General features: G+C 40.7%; 2 protein-coding genes across 5 annotated transcripts in view; one reads left to right on the top strand and one right to left on the bottom strand.

Moving 5' to 3' along the window:
• Window positions 1-6,546, top strand: part of insyn2b (inhibitory synaptic factor family member 2B) — a 36,038-nt gene extending 29,492 nt beyond the window's left edge. For 2 of the 4 annotated variants that reach the window (XM_042340056.1, XM_007891416.2), the window contains one exon: window positions 1,952-2,012. In XM_042340056.1, the coding sequence (XP_042195990.1) occupies window positions 1,952-1,958 (7 nt within the window). In that variant the 3' untranslated portion in view covers window positions 1,959-2,012. Of the gene's footprint in view, window positions 1-1,946; window positions 2,200-6,484 lie in introns of those variants that run through there. The other 2 variants (XM_007891415.2, XM_042340058.1) reach the window with 2 other exon arrangements.
• Window positions 1-15,082, bottom strand: part of LOC103177303 (dedicator of cytokinesis protein 2) — a 222,556-nt gene that overhangs the window by 115,631 nt on the left and 91,843 nt on the right. The window contains exon 27 of the mRNA XM_007891417.2: window positions 6,438-6,533. Coding sequence (XP_007889608.1) covers window positions 6,438-6,533 — 96 coding nt within the window. The remainder of the gene's footprint in view (window positions 1-6,437; window positions 6,534-15,082) is intronic.

Genomic DNA, 15,082 nt, shown 5'->3' with positions numbered 1-15,082 from the left:
GTGAACTTTTATAAAATAGAAGAGTAACTGGTTTGCTACATCCCATTTTCCTGTTCAGGTAGACATTGAAGATCCCAAAGAAATACTTCAAACGAGTTTCTTCTGGTGGCCTGGGCCAACAATCCTCCAGATGAAATTGTTCATTCACATCATTGACTGTTTGTGGGACATTGATGGGCACAAGTTGGCTGTCAGGTTTGCCTACAAATGCGCAATCACTTACACTTTACAGAAATTCTGTGTGATGGGCTCTGAAATGTTTTGACGTTATAAACACCATATCAAAACTGTGGATTATTATTTTTAAATCATGTTCACCTGAGGTTGTCAACGCACAAATGGATTTGGAACAGCTTAGCACAGGAGCCCAGGGCTAGCAAGTGACATTGATGTGGATAGATACATAAGTCTGAATGCATTTATATGTCAAACAACAACAACAAGATTGCATTTATAGAGCGCCTTTCACGTCGGGAGGATGTCCCAAGGCGCTGGACAGTTGGGTCGGGACCCAAGCAGGGGGGAAATGGTCAGGGTGAGGGGAGGGAAGGGAGGGAGCGAGGAGGGGAGGGAAGGGAGGTGGCTCGTGTTTACTGACAGATCCATAAAGATATCCATTTTGTATGAGACAGTGAGAAATAGACCATAATGTAAGGATAGGTTAAAAACAGCTAACTAAAATTTCTGAAAGTGCCAAATTGAAGGAAAAAGAGTTAGAATGTAATCTCCCATACTGTTTTTTNGTATACATTGGTCGTGTTTGCCTACAATTATATAGTCACAGCATTAGATAGCCTATAACAGTACAGTGAAGTGCTTTGAGATGTTTCAACATTATAGACGCAATATCAAACAAACGCTTCCCACTTCAAGTTCTTTGTTTCTTTCTTTCTCTCACAAATATCAAGCATTAGATTCCATTCTTTACAATGACGGGGAATTATTTTAACTCAGTAAGTCAAACCTTAACCATGAACTACAGTATAACCCAGCATTATTGCAATGGTAGCAAAAGGAAAGAAACAAAACGACTGAGTAAACCATTTGCAGAAAGTATTGAATCGACATGTTATCAACTAGGCAATTCTCATTTCAAGCACCTGGTCTGTTGCAGTTTAGGACCACATGATGAGGCTGATGTGCGCTGTGACAGATCTATAAGCTTAACTCCAGCAGTCACTGTTCAACTTAATTCTCCTCACTCCATAGGATTTGTTCAGCATCTACAATGAGCAAGCTTCGAGCAAGCTTTGAGAGAACGAAGAACTTTTTTGAGCAGTAGATATAGACTCCCATGAAATGTTCATAATGTTACAGTTTAGCTCCATTTCAAAATGAGCTGAGCTCCCATCGATAGTTTACCGAGTAAAGGCACCAATGAGACATTAAGGCTGGAGGATTAAAATTTAAGTCCCATTCTGTGTCAGTGGTGATTCACTTGTGGCTACAATTAATCTCAGTGCATTGTGTGTTAGGAATGCAAAAATCAGCCAGAGTTCCCATTCCTTATCCATATCCAGACATTCCCATCTTGTAACTGCCTATTTAGATGGTTGTTAAAAATCCCACAACACTATTGGGAAAGAGAAGGGCTTTTGTCCCAATCTCCTGACCAACAATCCTTCAACTAAATTGATTGTTCCCTTCATACGTATCTGTACAACTTATTTGTTTACAGCTACACGAGTACAACATTTATCGGTGACGCACTTTGAGACGGTTGACATTCTTGGTGGTACAGCAAATACACGTATTATTTGATTACTTTTCCCTGTGGGGTCAAGTCAAAACCCCACATTGACAAGTGACAAGCTTTTTGAGATACGAAACGAGTGAACTTTTTGAAAGATCAAGCCTGATGTAATGTAACACATGACATGTAATCCTTTAACTCTACAGATCACCAGCAAGCAGTTTCACTTGATGTTTCTTCTGTTTTTTCCCAGTGTAGAATATGACTTTAGGCAGCAGGAAGGCAGATATAATCAAGTACTACGGACTCTGGAATACGAAGAGGAAAATCCACACCCGACACATGTGGCCAGACACAATTCAGATAATCCAAGTGGACAGAAACAGGACATGAAGATTAAACCACGAAAGACGAAGAAAGCATGCTTTTGGTGTATATAATCAAGCAGTGCCAAAGCCACTGGCATGAAATGAGATCCATCCTTTCAGCTTTCTTGCAAATTTCAGGTAACTTTTGGTTTGACAAAAGCTGATTTGCTCAGTGGATGAGAGCTGAATAACACAGACATCTTGCGGTACATGCCAGGACAGCAGAAGCAATGAGGTGTGCAGGCAGAGGGGCAGGGGGAAGCATTTGCAACAAATAAAACCCTTAAGACGGTAACAGCATTACATGTGCACAGAGAGAAAAAGCTTTGCCGAGTGGAGATGACATTTGTAGCATACTGATGAAAAATATATTGTGTAGGCTGTTGGGTGATTTTGAAAACATTATTAGCTGCAGTAGTGTGCATTAATGGAGTACAATTTGCACCTTATTTGAATATTAGTCTGTGACTTTTCTTTGATTAATCCACAGAACTAAAGGAGCTTTATTTCAGGACTGGCATTTTGGCAGTGAATTAAATTGGGATGCTAAACATAGTAAGTCGAGGGTTTTATGCTCCCCACAACAGCTGTTACTCAGATAGTTGAAGGGAGATGGGACAAACCAGGATAGATGGGCGCACTGAGTGAAACCTGGGCTGGTGCTAGCTCATCCACTCTGTTTCCAATTCTCTGCTCTTTTCCCACAGGCTTTAGATTGTTCCTTCTGTCTCATCTTGCAAATTTCTTTTAAATGTTCTCATCTTGTGATAAAGCTCTCCGTGTTCTAGTAATCCTCTGCGTGAAGAGATTCCTTCTACCTTCCCTTTGATTATTAATATTTAATATTTGTATTCTCTTGTTCCTGATTTACCAACCAGCAGGAATAATCTTCATTATTTAAAACACATTATAGACTCTACAGTATATCCTGTGAAGCACTTTGAGATGTCCTCCTGACATGAAAGGTGCTACATCAGATGTAAGGATTCATTATTATAATTAGTATTAATCAAATGCTTCAGAATTTTGAAGACCCTCTACTTTCTTTATAAAAATAACTACTTTTCAAACCTATCCTCATCCCCTGGACCATCTATGTGAACCTATGCTGTGTCCTCTCTATGGCTCTGATATCTTTTAGTTATTGGCTTTCAATAGTGAATTTCATGCAGTATTGCAAATTTATTTCATGTATTTAACATCACTTCTTTGCTGTTGTATTAAATATCTCTTAAGGTAAACTGCAGAATCCCATTAGTGTTTTATGGCTTTCCTCACCTTCATCCCACCTTTAACTCCCCCCACCCCCCATCTCTCTATTCATCATTTTCCATATAAAGGGACCAACATATCTCCGTTAACAAAAATCAATGCTTTCCAACCTTTCACTCCTCTAGTACAGTGGCTGTAGCCACTGGACTTCTCTGCGAGGTGTGAATAGATCACAGCTGAAAAAGTGGCCTCGAGTCTTACTCTGGAATGTGTTATGCACTATTGACTAATTATTCAGTGAGGGTTGCCTGCGTGCAGCTTCAATTTGTACTTCTGTCAGAGCTGATTTATCAGGACTCTGGACTGTGAAATTATCAGCAATACCCACAGAGCGAATCACAGCAATAACGGAACAGGATGGAGCGCCTGAGTTTCGAGATAAGACAGTGGCAGTCCTGAACACCAGTGAGAATTTACAGCTATGTTAATCATTCAGTCAACACAAAGACTCGCACAGAATTTATTCATCTTTAATTACTGTTCTTGTTATGCTTTTTACGATATTTAGCGGTACAGTTTCATACCGTTCTTGTAGCTATCCAGTGTACAAAGTGTTCCTCTGTATCTATCGCTCTCTGATATTATCATTGCCTCTTCAGTTAAAACATTTTGAGTTACACTGGCTTACAAGTTGTGCTGCAGGCATTATGATCATGTTTTAAGGTGTGATTTATACACCTGATTCAGCATTGTGTTTGCTTTGTAATGTACCGGCGATGGTTAATACTTATAGTTGGGGCTGCAGTTGGCCTCTGGGTTAAAGGAAGAAAATCAGCTAGGGCTTATATTCCTCGTCACTCATCAATGACTTCCAAGAAGGATAAGAAGGATAGGATCAGGGTCTGCTGTGATCTTTCTCCCTCTGCACCTTGCACAGTGGTTAAATAACCTTTCAACACTCACTGACAGGGGCTGTTACATGATTAAAGTCCACTTGGGAGAGGTACTGAGAGCAGCCAGTGTTGTGGAACCATACTACAGCACAAGTCAATGGTTTCAGGATAGAAGGGGAAAAAATAAAATTGATCATTATCTTGATTTGTTGCCGGTATCACTCCTCAATCACAGGATCCAATTGCAATTTTTCATGACAGATTCCAATAATTATTCTCATTGCATTTCTGTATCTAAGATTAAAGACACTCTAAATGTCCCTCCACCCCCAAACTTCTGCTCAGTGCTTGGATCTAAAATTGGCTCTTAGATTTTCAGCGCCAGCATCTTGGATTGATGCCAGCAGACTGCGATTTTTGTTTCTGATGCCAGAGCTATACTTGAGTTCCACTTCAAACGATTGAGTTAAAGCCATGATCAAAAACAAGGTAATAAGGTATATATGAGCTGATGGGTACATATAAATTCAATACAGATGAATACAAGATAGTTTACATGTCAGACTGGCTCAGTTGGTAGCTCTCTCAACTGTGAGTCAAGGAGTGTAGCTTCAAGCCTCAAGTTAGGACTCATAATAATCTAGTCTGAATTCCAGTGCAGTGCTGGGGATTTTGGAGGTGCAATCATTCAGATGAGATGTTAAACCAATATCACGTACGACTTTTCAAGTGGAAGTTAAAGATTCCATAGTGCTATTGAACACGAGAAGGGAGTTTCTCTTAGTGTCCTGCAACAATCTCTTAGATAAAATTGGTCATTTAATTTAGGGCCATTTGTTGAACATTCTTTTGTGCAAGATGGCAGTCGTGTTTGCCTACATAGCGTAAGTCACTACATTTTACAGTAAATCCTGTGAAATGCTTTGAGATAACTTTCCAATGTGAAAAGTGTGAAATTGAATGTAATTTTTTTTAACTTGTCAATCATTTTAGCTCAAATCCCCAGAAGTCATGCTCAAGTGGATAGGTTTCTGGTCAGGCCACATCTGGAGATCTGTGGAAAGTCCTGAAACAGGAGACCAAGGTCCTAGAGGCAGTACATGAGAGAGCAATGGGGATCCCCATTGTTAGTGAAATAATAGTAATGATAATAATCCTTGCATTTGATGTGTCTCAAAGGATATACTGTAAAAATGTTTTTGACTGTGTTTTGTTAACGAAATGAAACAAATTAATTTCAACAACAACTTGCACTTATATAGTGCCCTCCATGCAGGGTAGCAGAACTATGATAAATAATTAGTCAAGTTAGAACTATTTAGTCTTGAAAGCGCAGACTTTATCAAGGTAATCAAGATCGTAAATTGGAATCTAGGATTGAGACAGTGAACCCAAACACAGTGAAAACAATACTTGCAGCAGCACAAGATGGCACAGATTCAGGTTGGCAAACAGCAACTTCAGAACAGACACCATAAAGTATTTATTTACCGAGAGGATAATTAACTACTGGAATGGTTGCAAAGAAGGGCAATTGGGACCAGCTTACTTGATTCATCTAAAAACACCTTGGATGGTAGTGTACTCACTGGATGCAAAGAGAGAGAGCAATGTATGCACAGCAGTGACTTGCAGACTGGATGCTACAAGACTAGAAGTGCACTTTATGTCTGTGGCTTGCCAAACTGAAATGCAGTGACACGCTTGTAAGAAGGTGTGAAAATATAAATGTTTATTTTGAAAAGTGTGAGAGTGAACGATGAGTATGAATTTACTGAGTGCAGCACTGAGTCCTGTATTTCTGTGTGTGTGTGTGTGAGTGGGATTGAGATGAAATTTGTATATTACTGTACAGAAAAAAACTATTGTTTGTATCTTATTGAATAGAGCTGTGAAATATAGTTGAGGAATGATTATTTTTAAAAAAAAAACACTTTGGTTGTGTTTTCCTTACTTACCAGCAGATCAGTCATAGGCAGTGGCACTGGCATGTGAGATGCTCTTGTCAGGAAAAGGTTAACATGCGCTTGCAAAGGGATGCACACTCCAACAACAGTACCTTCTCAACTCAGGCACTGACAGTATCAACCAAATGGATGAACTTTATCCCAGAGTCCCTCCGATTCCCTCCCTCGCCTCTTTGAGATATACAACATACAACTTGCATGAATATATAGTCTTCATGAATGATAATGTCTCAAAGCGCTGCACAAATTCATCTGGTTGAGAGACTCCCACTAAGAGAACATCAGACCCTGTATAATTACTTACAATCAGGTTGTGATCTCGTCCCATGTTAATAACTGTCTTGTTCACAGTCCTCAGAAGCTTGATTATGATCTCCTGAAGATGACCAGAAGTCGCACCCTGGAAGGTGAAACAAAGCACACAGTTGAAAAAGATGCATTGCAATTAATGCCATGTGAATCCTCTCAAATGATTTATACTGACTGAAAATAGATACATTTGGGAACCCATCATATAAGCACATTCCTATCCTGTGTGACGTTAATTTTAATCACATAATCAGATGTAAGTATCTCTGCTTAAACCTTTGAAGATGTAAATTAAAGTGTTTGATGTTTCAGATTTGGTACCAGTCCCATATTCGGTACCAGTCTTAAGTTTTGAGAACGTTGATTTTAAGGCTAAGGCTATAAGAAACCTGGGCTTGAAGTCTGCAGATTGTGGGGCAATTGCATGTTGCCTCTGTTTGCCTAGCAGTAAGTAAGAACCCGGTTGATAGTCGATTGGTGGATCACTTTCTGGAGGTAACAATCGCTCCAAAATGTGGTCACTCAATTCACGACTACTCACGAAATACACAGTTATTCCACTTTACTACATTTTCTGTGAAGTGCTTTGAGACATCTCGACGATGTAGCTATATCAAATTCAAGGATTCTTGTTATTTATTATTATCCCTGATCTAAGATTTGCAAAATGTAGTTTTAATTCATAAATGCATTTCTAATTAGGCCTTCATTGTTACTGTTTATTAAATGTCGATTCCCATCATTATAATCTGGTAAGATGGCAGAGCAGACCCCACAGACTGAATCGTCTCCTCTTCCTACATTCTATGATTTTTTTTGTGTTTTAATGATCACACATCAAATATTGCTAGATTCTCCTTTAAATATATTGAAGAATTTTCTACAAATGAACATTAATACATTAATAAAACAGAGTGGAGCATCAGCATTATTGAGTCTCAAGTGTGTTGTATTACAGTCCAATCCAATACAAAATTATATATGTATAGTGCCTTTCACGTCAGGAGTACAGATTGTATTGCACATAAATTTATAGGATGAACACTATTCCCACCTTGCTCATTCTCCCTGTTTTTTATACAAAGTCCATCCAAGTAAATGTGCAGCAGAGCAATAAGCTTCTTATTTATTATTGTTTTATTATTCTTGCTTCTGCCCCACAATATTTAGTCAGAGTTGTTCCCAGCAATAACTGGTCAATAAATGTGTAGCTGTCCAGTTCTTGTTCTTCACTCTTACAGGCTGGTTGCTGGGGAATAGATATTTATTTGTAGAGCTAAGATAACAGTAAAATCCAGGCTTTTGGGCACTGTTAGTCTTTACCCTCGAGAACAATTATAGAAGTAAACAAATGTTTTCTGTTAAACCACTGTCCTATGTTAACTCCAAACAGGATTTAATCAGGTCTCCTCTGGCTAAACTGGAGCCCAATATTGTTTAAATAAAGCAATGCATCCAGACAGTGATTAGAATGCTGTAAGTACATCTTATCTGAGTGACTGTGGTGCTGCTGTCATCTTCCTATTTGTTTAAGTGAAATACATTTGGTAAATATACATGATTATAAATGCACAATTAGATTACAAAGATATTTCAAAGGCTTTGTGTTCTTTCTTTGAAGCCTATGATTATTTTTACTACAAAAATGTATTTTAGTTGTAGGCAGTACAGGGAATTCAGTACGGGAAATTAATTCCTTTGTGTTTTTACCCCTTCCAGTTTCTCTTTTTTCCTACATCTGTTTTTTAAAATCATGCCAGCCAGCAGCTCCAGAACAGTCCCTTGTGAGTTCAAGTCCTATTTAGCGATGTAAACTCATGGATGAGACCATGCTTCAGATAAGAGTTTAAACTGAGTTTGTGCGTATTCAGGTTGATATTAAAGATCGCAGGTCATTAATCCGAAAGAGAAGGTCCTAATGTGCTGGTCAATAATCCTCCAGATTAATTGATCATTCACCTGACTCCTTGTGGGGCCTTGATGACTCAGATGGTTACCATACTTGCCAACAAAAACAGTTACTTCATTAACAGTAATTATCTGTTGAAGTACTTTGAGATGCAACAACATGATAATATTCCTTGCTTATGATATAATGCCTGTAATGTCAGACAATTTCAAAGCACTTAACAAGTGATTGCTGTAAATTGCAATGACTGTGGATTTTTGGGGAGATGCAAAAACCTAATTGTGCACAGCAATGTCCCACAAATAGCCATGAACTGAATAACCTTTCTATCTTGTCAATTGTTGGCCTGGACAATGCGAGAAACTACATTGTCTTTTCCTATAGTGTTATGTAATCTTTAACATCTAGATAGACGGGACGTGATCAGATAGACCGGACCTTTTAATGCCTCCAGCAAAGGATGGAATCTTCTGCAATACAAAGCTTCCCTAGATGCCAGTCTAGATCAACAACAACAAAATTATATTTGTATAGCACCATTCATGTCGGGAGGACATCCCAAGGCACTGGACAGTCAGTGTTTCAGACCTGACCTGGAGGTTGGGATTGGGGAGGGTGGAGGGCAGTGAGAGAGCAGGGGGGGATCGAAAGCACAGTCAAAGAAGAGGCTCTTCAGATGGATCTTGAAGGAGGCAAAGGAGGGGGTGAGGCAGAGGGACTGCAGGATGGAGTTCTAGAGGGTGGGAGCAGAATGGCAGAAGGTCCGCCCACCAATGGTGGGGTGGGCTAGGCAGGGACGTGAAGCAAGTCGGAGCCCGCTGAGCGGAGGGAGTGGACTGGATGGTAGGGGATTAGGAATTCGCAGAGGTAGGGTGGAGCAAGGCCATGGAGGGCTCTGAAAGTGAGGACCAGGATCTTAAACCGTATCCTCTGTGTGATGGGAAGCCAGTGGAGGCGGGAGAGGATGGAGATGGTAGGGTCCCAGAGCCGGGTGTGGGAGAGGACATGGGCTGCTGTGTTCTGGATGATCTGCAGCCTATGGAAGGAGGATTTGGGGAGGCCAACAAGCAAGGAGTTTGCATAGTCAAGCCTCGATGAAATGAAAGGGTGTATGAGGGTTCAGCGATCTGCGGTGTGAAACAGTGGTGGAGCTGGGCGATATTGCGGAGGTGGGGGAAGGCAGAGCAGGTCATGGCACACATGTGGGGTAGAAAGGATAGTTGAGGGTCAAACAGGACGCCAATGTTTCAGACTGGCTTAATAAGGTGGAGCGTGCATCCATGGATGATGACGCTTTCAGCACCTGAGGTGTGGAGGTGCTGATGGGAGCCAATCAGGAGAACCTCATAGTCTCAATCATAGCCAAGGCTGATACTGTAGAGCAATGCAAATGTCAGCATGCTTAAATCCTTTTTTAGGGATTGAACCCAATCCAGTGGGGTACATGATATCCATTGAGTCAAACTGACACTTAACTGTGGTTCAAAGACAGAATTACACAAATTTCAGATCATCAGCCTATGCTGCCTCTAATTTCACCAATGGAGCTATCTATTCTAATCCCAGTCTCTCTCTGGAACCTTGTATATTGTTTCTCTTTAAATAATTATCCAACTTCTAATAATTATTGTTATGGCCATAGCTTCAACAACCCACTATGTTAAAATATTGCTTCTGACCATCCCCTTAACTCTTCGGGTGGGCCTTTGCCCCTGTGTTTCTAATAACCAAGCAGCGGAAATCAACAGTGTATTAATAATAATAATTCTTGCATTTGATATAACGCCTTATCACGTCTTCGAGACGTCTCAAAGCGCTTCACGGAATATACTGCAAAGTGAATTGACTGTGTACTCTGTAGGCGAAACATGGCAGCCAATTGCTCACAGAGGTGTCCAACGGTCGTGGATAGAGTGACTAATTTTTTTTTGAGGGATTATTACCCCCGGAAAAGTGATCTGCCAATTGACTAACAACCAGGTTCCTATTTACTGCTAGGTAATCAGAGGCGAGTGGTGTAAGGAAATTTGTCCAACATTTTGCCCTGCCGGGAATTGCACCCAGGTCCTCTGCTTGCGAGACGAGTGCTCTAACCACTAAACTACAGGACTCCAGCGTAATACTGGACATGGGCAAAAGACAGCCTTTGAATGTAATGTTTTAAGGGGAATGAAATGTTGACTAACTTCAATTTTCTGTAGTTTACTTACAATCATCCTGTTAGGTCTGTGACTTTTTTTGATAATATTTTAAAAATCGGCTTTCTAATTATAAATGTTTGGAGATGGCTTAGACAATGTGTCTAAAGCATTGGATTCAGGTTATTTCTTTGATTAGTTACGTTGCGGTTTTTCACGCTTTTCCATCATGCTTTTCCGAAGTAATCTTGCATCACCAAAGTCTGTAATATTACCAAATAGCATTGAATATCCACCCTATAACCTGATCTCCCTATTCGTCACTAAAGGTAATTACAGTCTCCAAATTCCCAAATAGTCATAGCCAGTTTGTTGTTGTACAATTGTGGCTAGCCAATGCATCAGCCAAGAAATTAGATGCTTGTTAAAAACGAATTGAAGAAATCTATTGGGATATATCTGGGAATGAGTAGGTGATCTGCTTTCACTCTTAATTAGCAGCTGCAAGTAGATAAAGCTTTTGCCTGGTGCTGAAAATGGAATGAAATTAGTCGTAAAACTGCTGTGGCAGATATTTGTTCGCATTTGCATTCACTGTGAAATGGGCATCTCGACTGGCCCAGAATCTGGCTCAGTTTTATACTAGGTGTCTGCATGCTCGCTGAGCACCATCAGCATTTGTTTCACATCTATTTGGGAGATCAAGTCACAGGGAAGGTGACTAGGAGGAGAGCAAAAAACTTCTAAAATAATTAGAAGCCACATTCCCTGCAGCAAGTTTAATTAGAGTTATAATAATAATAATCCTTGCATTTGATATAATGCCTTATCATGTCTTCGAGACTTCTCAAAGCGCTTCACAAGATATACTGGAAAGTGAATTGACTACATATTTTGTGGGAGAAACGCGGCAGCCAATTGCACACAGAAGTGTCCCACAAACAGTCATGGATTAAAGTGATCACATTTTTTTTTGAAGGGATTATTACCCCCGGAAAAGCACGTACAGTGAGGCAAGTTGTACATAATAGAGTTTTAATACAGAAACGTCAACAGAAAATTTGGCAACTTTCTCATTTATTGCAATTGAAAATTCTGCTAGTGCTGCCAATAAAATGCTCTTTCTTTGAGTTATTGCAACTCTTCCATTTGGATCCATTGGCCATTACTGCTGTTGACTGGAAATCTCCATCTACAGCTCTAAGTGTGGCTCAAAACACAAAGACCATATTTTTACTCTATTCTTGTTAAGTGGAGCAGATGCTTATAGATTGCAGATTAGTTAATAATGAATATGCCATGCTGAGATAAGAACAACAAAATAACAACAAGATTACATTTCTAGAGCGCCTTTCATGTCGGGAGGACATCCCAAAGCGCTGAACAGTCAGGTGTTGGGGCCCGAGCATGGGGGAGGGGTGTTGTAGGAAGGTAGAGAGGTGGGAGGGAGTCCAAAGGCACAGTCGAAGAGAAGGGTCTTGAGACTGGCCTCGAAGGAAGCAAGGGAGGAAGCGAGGTGGAGGGATTGTGGGATGGAGTTCCAGAGTGTGGGGGCAGAGAGGCTGAAAGCCCGGCCACTGATGGTAGGGTGGGTCGGGCGGGAGACTTGGAGCAAACTGGAGCCCGATGAACGGAGGGAGCGGGCAGGTTGGTAGGGAGTCAGCAGGTCAGAGAGGTAGGAGGGGGCAAGGCCATGGATGGCCTTAAAGGTGAAGACGAGGATCTTGAACTCGATCCTCTGGAGGATGGGGAGCCAGTGTTGTTGGGTGAGGGTGGGAGTGATAGGGTCACGAAACTTGGTGAGTGAGAGTACACGAGCTGCAGAGGTTTGGATGATCTGCAGCTTGTGAAGGGAAGATTTGGGAAGGCCGATGAGGAGAGAGTTCCCGTAACCAAGCCTTGAGGTGACGAATGTATGGGTGAGGGATTTGGCAGCCTGAGGGCTGAGGCAGTGGCGGAGTCTGACAGTATTGCGGTGGTGGTGGTAGGCAGTGCTGGTCCTGGCGCAGATTTGGGGGGAAAGGACACACTAAGTATCTACTAACAAAACAAAAATGGCTTATTTATTCATCCCATGGCTCTCCCTCCCAAGTAGTGTACACAGGATGTATCCAGCCTTGAGCTGCCTATCATTTAAAACAACTTACATTTATATAGCAACCTTCGAATGGAAGGAAAGTGATAAAGCACTACAGAATGAGATTAATTTGAAATGAATTGAATGTTGTTATGCAGGCAAATGTGGCAGCTAATTAGCATCAGAAATGTCCTTCAAACAACAACAAGGTAAATTGGACAGTTGATTTGAATTTTGGGGGCTGAATTTTCACGAGGAGGAAATAAATCTCAGAACAAACGAGAGAAAAGCTCAGATTTTCCTTGAAATGTTGTTCGGGGAGGGAGAAGGGTGTTTCTTAATGTCTACCTGAATTACAAGGCATATGGGACTTAATTATTGAACCACTCAAAAGCGTGATGATCCTGAAATAAGTAAATAAATCACTTGCATATGATATGCAACATTGTTAAGTAGGAGAACACGTCAGCCATTAGCTTAATTAGCACCATCAATTTTAATTGGATTTTTTTGCATACAAATTAACTGCGCATAAACATTTGATGCAAAAGCACATTCGAAGCTCTACTCATTTTTGTCGAATTGGAAGAACCTCTTGCAAACTGGGCCAATTTGTTCCCACCACACAGAAACTATTCTTTTAAAAGGGACCTTAAAGTCTCTTCAATATCCTTGAGTAATAATAATAATAATCCTTGCATTTTGATATAGCGCTTTTTTTACGTCTTCTTGACGTCTCAAAGCGCTTCACAGAACAGACTGTAAAGTGAATTGACGGTATATTTGTGGGTGAAACGCGGCAGCCAATTGCGCACAGCAATGTCCCACAAACAGTCTTGGATTTAAAATGACCAATTTATTATTGTTTTTGTTTTTGGAGGGATTATTATTATTAGGTGTGTGGAGTAAGGAAACTTGCCCAAGGTTTCGCCCTCTGCCTGGAATTGAACCCAGGTGTCTCGCTTGCAAAGCGAGTGCTCTAACCACTGAGGTACAGGTCTAATGTATAATAATCCTTGCATTTGCTATAGCACCTTATCACATCTTCGCGACATCTCAAATCACTTCACAGTGGAGTCCTGTACCTCAGTGGTTAGAGCAATCAACTTGCAAGCAAGACACCTGGGTTCAATTCCAGGCAAGGCGAAACCTTGGGCAAGTTTCCTTACTCCACACGCCTAATAATAATAATCCCTCCACAACAAAAAAAATAATAAATTGGTCATTTTCAATCCACGACTGTTTGTGGGACACTGCTGTGCGCAATTGGCTGCTGCGTTTCGCCCACAAATATACGGTCAATTCACTTTGCAGTCTATTCTGTGAAGCACTTGAGAAGACGTTGAGAAGACGTGAAAAGCGCTATATCAAATACAAGCATTATTATTATTATTATTACACTGTGAAGTGTAGTGATTGTGTATATTGTGGGCGAATCAATAGAGTGATGAACCAGGCCCGAAGTTGCCCCCACAGGAATCTGGAATGTGGACTAAACTAGAAACCAAACATGCTGTATGCTTTGTGATGGTAGTAACAGTAGCTGATTACCATTACTTTGTCTCATAGTTTGGGGCATGTCTACACTTACAAATTCATCCTTTGGTTAATGCAATGCTCCCTGGCCCAGGGTCTACTTGGAGCAGTTTCATCCATTGAGAGGATCTACCAGGATTTAAACCCTGAATTTTGTGCTTCAAATCCGGTTCCAACTAACTGAACTTTCTGGATATTAATTCTTAAACAGCACCCGCTTTTCTGTTCACAAGAAACTATGGAATGAGATAAGGCTATCTGACCCATCAACTGTGGGCCAACTACTCCGTCACAAATTGCATCCCAATCTGTTTAACATTCTGAAGGAAACTTCTACATATGTGCTTCGGAATCCCCAAAGGCAAATGATCAAAACTTCAAATATATTTCTTCATCTTCACAACAGTGACCCTACTCCACGTGAAGGGCGCTATATAAATCCAAATGTTTGTTGTTGTTGTCTCAGCAACATAAGAGTAATTGGAAGCCATGCAATGTGGTGGTGCGCAATCGGAGATTCATTAATAGCAGCTCAAGGGAGGGCTAGTGGCAGTACATCACAGCCAACTTGTGAGATTGCCACTTAGAATCAATGGAAATAAATTACATGGTTCCCCTGAGTTGGCTGGTTACTGGCAAAATTCCCTGTTAGTGCCTCTGAGTCAGTGTTAGTGAATCCCAATGTGTTCTCATCAAGAAATAATGATGCAAAATTAGTTTGACATCTGTGTTATTGAAATCTAATGGCGAATTTCACAAAAAGAAATGGTATTAAGCTCGCAAGAGAAACCAACAAACTAAAACACCATTTTTGTAAGCTTGAGTTTCATTACGAAAGATCAGGAGAAATAATCAATACTTCCCAAAAGAATTTGGTACAGCCTGGCTCAGTTGGTAGGATTCTCTCCTCTGAGTCAAAAGGCTGTGGTTTCAAGAATCACATTGGGACTTGGACCTCATAGTCTAGGCTGACAGTCCAG

Source organism: Callorhinchus milii, unplaced genomic scaffold (genome assembly GCF_018977255.1).
Source record: "Callorhinchus milii isolate IMCB2004 unplaced genomic scaffold, IMCB_Cmil_1.0 Scaffold13, whole genome shotgun sequence".
Classification (NCBI taxonomy): Eukaryota; Metazoa; Chordata; class Chondrichthyes; order Chimaeriformes; family Callorhinchidae; genus Callorhinchus; species Callorhinchus milii.
This window is presented reverse-complemented; position numbering and strand designations above follow the sequence as displayed.